Source organism: Trachypithecus francoisi, unplaced genomic scaffold, assembly GCF_009764315.1.
Source record: "Trachypithecus francoisi isolate TF-2019V2 unplaced genomic scaffold, Tfra_2.0 Lachesis_group13, whole genome shotgun sequence".
NCBI classification, from domain to species: domain Eukaryota; kingdom Metazoa; phylum Chordata; class Mammalia; order Primates; family Cercopithecidae; genus Trachypithecus; species Trachypithecus francoisi.
The window spans coordinates 55,061,738-55,070,876 of NW_022681458.1; the positions used below are offsets into that span (position 1 = coordinate 55,061,738).

General features: G+C 41.5%; 1 protein-coding gene across 1 annotated transcript in view; it reads right to left on the minus strand.

The window, feature by feature from the left end:
- FAM171B (family with sequence similarity 171 member B) overlaps nt 1–4,902 on the minus strand; it is a 72,030-nt gene extending 67,128 nt beyond the window's left edge. Inside the window, exon 1 of the mRNA XM_033230928.1 lies at nt 4,480–4,902. Coding sequence (XP_033086819.1) covers nt 4,480–4,705 — 226 coding nt within the window. The 5' untranslated portion in view covers nt 4,706–4,902. The remainder of the gene's footprint in view (nt 1–4,479) is intronic.
- Between the last annotated feature and the right edge of the window lie 4,237 nt (nt 4,903–9,139).

Sequence of the window (9,139 nt, forward strand, 5' to 3'; positions counted from 1 at the left end):
ATTAAGTGAAATAAGCCAGGCACAGACCATCCTTGCATATTCTTACTCATTTGTGGAAACTAAAATGTAAAACCATTAAACTCATGGAGATAGAGATTAGAATGATGGTGTTATCAGAGGCTAGGAAGGGTATTGGGAGGGGAGAAAAAGTGGGGATTGTTAACGAGTATAAAAATATAGTCAGAATGAATAAGATCTATTACTTGATAGCACAACAGGGTAACTGTAATAAACAATAACTTATTGTATATTTTAACATAACTGAAAGTGTAACTGGAATGTTTACAACACAAAAGATAAATGTTTGAGGTGATCAACACCTCATTTACCCTGATGTGATAATTATTCATTTTATGCCTGTATCAAAATATCTCATGTAGCCCTTAAGTATATACACCTACTATGTTCCCATAAAAATTAAAAATTAAAAACAAATCCCACATAGTGGAAACAGGTAGAAATATGGGTGAAACAACAATGGCAGAATTTTGACCATTGTTAAAATTGGGTGACAGGTATAGGCTTTTATTACACTATCCTGTTTACTTTCTATATATTTAACATCTTGCAAAATAAAAAATTTAAAAATAGATATCACTGAAATATGCAATCAAAAATTATCACATCATGAAAATATGCCTCTCAAGAAGCTTTCTCTGTACCGAAAAGACATTTCTATAATCCCTGGAGATCCCCTGTGTCTCTGCTTCACATGGAGAATTTTAAACGGAGCTCATTATTTTTCCCCAGCTCCTCTCACCCTCAACCCCAGCATGCCTCCCATCTAATGGGCTATCAGAATGAGTATAATACGGTTGTACTAACCACCACTAGCCCCCAAATTAATTCTTCTCAGCACCCTCAAATATTTATTCCTAACAAATACGGGTACAGATGGAGAAATAAGAGCTGTTGTATACACTGGAGAAAACAATTGATTTGATGGATACTAACCTTAGTCTTTATTTTCACTGGTCTCTGAAGATGGTGTTTTTGTAAGTTAATGAGAAAATGGAAATGTACTTTTATTTGTTGATTTTTAAAAATTTTTTCACATTTAAGTTTTTTTGTTTCATCTTGCTTTCTTATTTCTCAGAAATATAAAGAGGTATAAATTTTTAGAATAATAAAATCCAGAGAATACTAAGCAAGGGCAATGGTGAATTTCTCTACTATGGACTGATAAGGCTTAGTCATATATCAGTCGTTTAATGTGTCATATTCGTTTTCTAAATTTTGCCTGAGAAAAGACCTAGAGTTTTTCATATGGTATGTCCAAAGAATCAGAAGCATCATACAGACGTAAAGAATGAACTCAAGCTCAATCACAGCTATTTAAAGGTATAATATGTTAAAATCCTCCTAGGTCATAAGAGGATTAAGTATACTCAGGTAAAGAATTATGGTTCATGCTTGTAAACCCAACATTTTGGGAGGCTGAGGTGGGAGAATTGCTTGAGCCCAGAGTTCCCGAGTTTGAGACTAGCCTGGGCAACAAAGCAGGACCCTAGCTCTACAAAAAATAAAAAAATTAAAAATTAGCTGGGCGCAGTGGCATGCACCTGTAGTTCAGCTATTCAAGAGGCTGTGCCCAGGAGGTTGAGACTGAGTTGAGCCATGATCACGCCACTGCACTCAACCGTGTCTCAGAAAAAAACCCCCAAAATTCTTGATAGAACCTAATAAGTAGGCCCAAGTACTGGTATCAATCAGTTTTCTGTAGTCGACATAAGATAAACACTGATAGTAACTAAAATTAAAGATCCAAAATTTATATACTTTACAATTTCTACTTACAAATTTTACTACATAACATTTATTTTTATAAATCCCCTGCTAAACTCCAATGGAGAGTTTCTCCAATGAAGAAGAATACTGAGAAAGTGAATTCATTCATTCATTCATCCATTCAACAAATGGTTGAATGTCTATGGGTACCAACCAGGTGCTCTTCGAGATATTAGAAATATAGCAGTAAACAAAACAAAGTCCACGCTTTCACAGAGCTTATGTTCTATCAAGGGAAAACAGGCTTATTAGAACAGCTGAGAATAATGAGTACCATGGAGGAGAATGAATACCGGTAAGAGCAAAAAGGATGTGCAGATCATTATTTTAAACACCTGGTCAGGAAAAGGTCTCTCAGTTACTGAGACACTTGAGCAAACCTGAAAAATGTGAAGTTCCAGAATTCCAGGCAGAGAAAATGGCAAGTGCAAAGGCCAAACACTTGGGTCCACTTGCAAGCTAAAGAAAATAGAACTAGTGTGGCTACAGTGGAGTGAGTTAGGGTAAGGGCTAAAGGAGACGGGAGAAAAGGAGGATACAAAGGATCTAGACACTGGTAGGCCATTTTCACGACCTGGGCATCTAGTATGAGAGAGACGGGAAGCCATTGGAGGACTATGAGCAGAAATGATCCTATTTAAATGTTTGTTTGTTTTTTTTTTTTTAAAGATCCCTAGCTGTGTGAGGAGAACAGACAGTAGGGAAACAAAGGTTGAAACAGGAAGACCAGTTCAATGGAGAGATCACAATGCATTCAAAGGAATATTTTAACTTCATTTGTCTATAAGCTATGTTGCATTATAAGACTTAATATTCCAATAACTAAAACAGCAGTCAATTGAATTGCTCCCTTGTTTGCCACTGGCTTGGGTAATTAGAGTTTTTGAGGAAGAAGAATCATCATAAGTTACTTTTCAGGTTCTAGTTTGATCTATTGAATAGTGTGGTTCCTTTATTCAATCTAATAAGAAAATAAAACAAAAACTGCTAATTTCCCAGACAATCATCTTTTTCAGAATATTCCCTCACAAATATCAGAAAGCAAACATTTTAATTTGCATGCTTGATTCAGGTTTCATATTATTGCAGTTATTCATAACCCTAATCACAACATATATGTATTACAGTAGTCAAAACTCATTTAATATTCCTGAAAGGTACATTGAAATAAAAATATACTGCAAACCATAAAACCCACCAACACTCTCCCAGACTTCTGCTTCATAGTGAATTTATGAAATATCTCTATTAATGAGGCCAATCAATCTGATATATCCAATTTCCTTAAGTTCAGCGAACGGCATGTCTAACAGTAGCCTCACCCAAACCACGTTATCACTTTCAGTTATTAAAAGCTGGGTAGGAAAACCACCATACACTATACCTTTCAAGACTTTTAGCCACACTTGAGTGTTACTAATTGGTTTCAGAGGGTGTCAGAAACACATGCTTTCCTGCACACTTTGGTGATTTCATTCTATGCTCAGAGCACTTTGATAAATTAAATCATCCTGGCTGTGTCATGAATCGCAGTTGGCATGCCTGTGTACTGCTTTTTGATGACGAGCAAGCAATACAAAACGTGATGCTGATTCCACTCTTTAAAATCTCATTTTCAGCACTCATATAGTGTTACCAGGCAGGATTTTAAAACAAAAACAAACGTCATAATAAAATTCACTTTGGTTTCACAAAATCTAAGCCTTCATGCCAGAAAATTGGAGGCTTTTTTTCTTTCCAAATAGCAGACAGAATCTACATCCAGGAAGCGAAGTGGGTTGGGGGGTAGGGAGATGCAATATACATGGATAATCCAGCTATTTGCTTACCGATGGAGCTGTAATGGGGGTAGAGGGAGAAACTGCAGAACTGTTACAGACACCTATACCACAGCCGTATTTCTGCACCTTCATTGAACAGTGTCAAGAATCTGCCTCATTTAAGTTCTACTAACAAGTAAGGAGATTTCCCTCTCCAAGGATAGGCTTTTGCTGTACTAATACCACTCCAGACTTCACCATATGTATCCCCCTCTCCTTTTCCCTTTCCTTCAATTACAAACTCCTATTTTGTTTTGCTTCATCTTATTGTACTAAAAGCATTCTTTGCAATAAGATGAACCCTTAAACCCTTCCTGGGGTAAGGAGAAAGAGAAATAAATAATAAAATAAATCAAGATTTATCTCTTCATGGCTAAATTTATATATAGCAGGCATGGAGAAATGGTGAAAAGGGATGTGTGGGTGTCCATGGCAAGATTTCTCAGTCTTTAGGAGAGAAAAGGATAGAGAACAAAATGCTTAAGGGATTTAAGAACCGTGTGTGTGTGTGTGTGTGTGTGTGTGTGTGTGTGCGTGCAGTCATTCCCAGGGCGGAGGGTAGAATTCAGGAAGAAGGGAGGGAAAAGAAAAAGATAATCAATCCAGGCGGTCACCCACCCCCAGCCTTCCCGACCCCTCTCCAACCCACTGCAGTGCTCTGAGCTGCCCAGAAAGCTCATTACCCGAAGAGCAGATTCCCTACACCACATCAAGGGACCAAAGGCTGTGTAGCCAGTCTGGGGCGAGAGATCGGGAGGGATGGTGACAGGAACGAGGATGGGAATGGCTAGGGAAGGGGCGAGGAAGCCGGCGAGGCCCTAAGAGATCGCCGGCCGAGACTGAAAGGCCGGGCTGGGCAGCCAGGACCTACCTGGAACCGTCAAGGTGGACGTTGCCCCAGGCACCTCTGGCCTCTCTTCCTCAGCCTCCTCCAGCTGCTTTTGCTGTTGCTGCTGCTGCTGCTGCTGTTGGATGAGGCTGAGGTCGGAGCGACTGAGTTCCGCTCTGGCGGCCGCGGGGACCAGCCGCGCCTTCAGCAGCACCGCTGCCAGGCCGAGAAGCAGGGTGCAAGGGACACGCCGGCAGAGCCTCGCCATGGCCGAGAGCCAGAGGGCCGCGGCGGCATATTGCGGGGCTCCGGGCGGCGGCGGGCGCCAGGGCTGCGGGCTCCCGGCAGCGCCCGCTCGCTCGCTCCCCCTCGCGCAGTCTGCCAAGCACTCCCTCTCCGGGAGGAGGAAGAGGCCCGGGAGGCGGAGAGGGCGGAGGAGGAGGGAAGGGGAGTTTGCATCCTTGCGCATGTGACGCGCGGGGAGGGGCGAGCCCAGGCCCGCGGCCCCGCGCCCGGCAGCCACCTGGGGCCGGGCTGCTCCGAGAGGACGCGGATGCTGGGGCTGCAGCTCGGGTGGAGGGCCCTAGGGGAAACCGAAATGGGAGGCCTTCTGGGAGCTGATAGACCCTCACAGTCTCCACTTCCCACTGAGGCACGGGGAAGATTTGCAGAGAGTGGAATAAAATTCCCTCCACCTGAGCCCAAAGTAGCAGGGAAGGTGGTATATTGATTACTCCCATCCAGCACATAACGTGACACCAAAGGATCAAAAGGCCAGGATCTCAACCAAATAGGCTTTGCTGCATCACCGCCATCACTGGTTGGTTAGCTAGAAGTTAAACTGCAGCGCGCCAGATTTTGACTAAACGTCTTTTCTCTACCCTAGTGGGAATTTCTTTCCATATCATAAAATATTCTTAATTACCTTTTGTCTAATTCTAGCCTACCCTTTTCATTTGTTCAAAAAAAAAAAAACTTACTAAATACTAGTTGCTTACCATGCGCCAGCATTTCCTCAGGTGTTTGGAGTAAGTAAAATATAATCCCTGCATTCCAGGAGCTCATCATCTATTAGGGGAGAGGAACACAGAAACAAATTAGAACCCAATGTGATGCTACGAACAGAAAAGCAGTACAAGTCCAGACGTCTCAGAATTGGAAGAAAATATGTCGTGTATGTAGGCGCTATGAAACACCAGGGGAGGTAGAATATAAAAAAGAGTAAGACTTCCACGCGGGAGAAATCAGGAACGTGGAAGTGTGTGTGTGTGAAGCCCAGAGGTGTGTAAGCACAGTGGGCTTGGAAAAGTGTAAACAATTATTCTAATGGAGGAATGACAGTGTTTTAGATTGAAGAGCAGAGTGGAGACCAGGTCATTAAAGAATAATAGTAATAACAAGGATTTCTGTAGTACTTGCTGCGTGCTTAAGGACTTAACATTTGTTAACTTCTGGAATAAACTTAGATGCTGTATACAGAAATTGAAATTTACACTGTAGATGATAATGAAAGAAATTGATCAGGGAAGAAACTTGCTACCAGTTGTGCATTTTAGAAGAATCACTTTGCTCTCAGTATGGCAGATGGATTAAAGGGGGATAAATTGGAAGAGAAGATGCCAGTTTAGAGATGTTTGCCAAAACCCATGAGGAGATGCCAAAGGTCATTGAAACTGAAAAGGAAAAGAGTAGGAGACACAGTATATAAGACTACAATAAACAGATATGGTTAATTGGGAAGAGGAGGAGATGTGCCTAGTGTGAACACCTAAATTGACAAATTGAGATCTTAGATGGCGGCTTATGACCTTATCAACATTAACTGGCCTAGAGTAATGAGCCCTGGCTTGTTCAGTTGTGGTCTCTTTGTATTTGGAGAACCTGTGGGACATCTCATAGTGCAATATAAATGTCATCTGCTGTGACATCACCCCATTTACCATCGTAGTTCATTGTCCTTTTCCACCCTCATAATTCTTACCTTGTCCCTCCCCGTGTTTTCAATATGCTGGAAAACAACAAACTTCTCAGTACTGGAAAAGTATTTTTTGGTTAAGCAGATGAAAATAGTGTATATATAACTAATGGTTTAGTTGTTTTGTCCCTTCCAAATCTCATAGTGAAATGTGACCTCCAATGGTGGAGGTGGGGCCTAGTGGGAGGTCTTTGGTTCATAGGAGAGAATTCCTCATGAATGGCTTGGTGTGCTCCTCATGGTAATGACTGAGTTCCTGCTCTGAGCTCACAAGAGATCTGGTTGTTTAAAAGTGTGGCAACTCCGTTCTCTCTCTCGCTTGCTCCCTCTCCTATCATGTGACACTCTGGCCCCCTTTCACCATCCACCATGATTGTAAGCTTCCTAAGGTCTCACCAGAGCAGGTGCCAGCACCACAGTTCCATCTTACAGCCAGCAGAACTGATCCAAAGTAAACCGCTTTTCTTTATGTTACTGGGCTGACATAAAGAAAATGGACTGACACAATAACCATAAATAAAATAACAATAGGCATTTTGCATATATTATCTCATTATATCTTCAGATCATCTCTACAAATTAGCTCTCATTATCCTATTTAGCAAATGGAGACACTGGAGATCAGAGAGGCTCCGTGTCTTGCCAGAGGCTACATTTACAGTGTGTGACTTTACCTTTCTGCACCGTTTGAGACTTCTGCTGTGAGTTTGTATTGCTTTTTTAGTGATTTTTAAACAAAAATTAGGTATGTGGACCCCATAATTTTGGGGAAAATAGACACTAAAGTGAGGCCACTCACACTAAGCATCATTCTTCCATCAGGACTTTCCTTCCCTGGTCTGTGTGAGGCAGGAGCCCTTGGGGGAGGGGCTCCAGAGCTGAAGGCAGCAAGTTTCCATTAGTTTCATCAAGCTGTTTTTATTGCAATCTCTTCCAAGTTACCTCTGCTCCTGGAGAGAAGAAAGGAGAAAACGGAAATGGCTCCAAAAACCTGACTGGTGGATGAGAAGGAAAGGAATGCTGCCAGGATTTCTGTCATCCTGCCTTGGGGTAGCCAAGTTATTTTTAATATAGTAGAAGCAGATCTTCTGGAGGCAAAGCCAGTGGGTCATGGACCCCAGTAGAGGGTAGACCTCAAATCTTTCACTACTATGGACTGTTTCAAGAGATAAGTGTTGTCAATCAAGAGTATTTAAATGGTTTTTAAGTGCTTCATTATTTGTGTAGTTTATGCTTAATTTCTGTGCAATATAAAAAGCCATATTATCCGATGCAATTGGGGCTAGTACTTGACAAATGAAAAACATTCATCAAGAGACCAAAGTCAATACATCCTAAATATATCTTAAACCACCTATTTTACCCAAGATAAATAAATACATATTCGTTCATGAATCTTTTGATGTAGGGCCAAGAATTTTTCTTTGAGTATTCAACCACATCCTAGAGTTGGAAGTCATAAACCACAATTATGATACACCACTATAATTTGCAGGTTTAGTTTAAGTGGAAGTTCTCAAAGACCCTTGCCACACAATCAGAGTGCCAAGTCATTGTATGTTCAATTTTTTCCCCAAGCTTGTAGGATTTTCTCACATACTTAGTATTAAACTTAGATTTTATTTTATTTTATTTTATTTTATTCTATTTTTTGAAACAGAGTCTCACTCTTGTCTTCCAGGCTAGAGTGCAATGGAACAATTTTGGCTCACTGCAACCTCCACCTCCCGGGTTCAAGTGATTCTCCTGCCCAGCCTCCTGAGTAGCTGGGATTACAGGTGCATGCCACCACACCTGGCTACTTTTTGTATTTTTAGTAGAGTCTAAAAATACAATGTTGGCCAGACTGGTCTTGAACTCCTGACCTCAGGTGATGCGCCCTCCTTGGCCTCCCAAAATGCTGGGATTACAGGTGTGAGCCACCACACCTGGCCTACACTTAGTTTTAATAGGAAAAACTTACTTCTTTCAAATCCATATTGTATATATTCCTTATCACACATATAACTGGCAAAAAAAAAAAGGAAAAGTTTGTGAAAAATATAACTGACTTTTGGCACAGGCACAACCCAATGATAGTAGTAAACACGGCAGACATTCAGGAAGATGTAAGCTGATAACTACTTTGCCCTAAATGTTAGTCTGTGTGTTTTACAAAGGAATGAAAAATGCCAGTTAATCCAGCAAGTTATTTTCAGGTACGTAGTCCATGATAAAGTTTATGCTAAACACAATGTAATCACTAAGGTTAGAAACTCATCATTTTGGCCGGGCGCGGTGGCTCAAGCCTGTAATCCCAGCACTTTGGGAGGCCGAGACGGGCGGATCACGAGGTCAGGAGATCGAGACCATCCTGGCGAACACTGTGAAACCCCGTCTCTACTAAAAAATACAAAAACTAGCCGGGCGAGATGGCGGGCGTCTGTAGTCCCAGCTACTCGGGAGGCTGAGGCAGAAGAATGGCGTGAACCCGGAGTCGGAGCTTGCAGTGAGCTGAGATCCGGCCACTGCACTCCAGCCCCGGCGACAGAGCAAGACTCCGTCTCAAAAAAAAAAAAAAAAAAAAAAAAAAAAAAAAAAAAAAAAAAAAAAAAGAAACTCATCATTTTTAGAAAAATGCCCCAAGAACCATCAGAAAGCAAAGCACAATACTATACACATATAATTCTGCCCCACTTAAAACCTACTGGTACCTCCTCATTACTCTTAGCACAAATCCAAAATTCA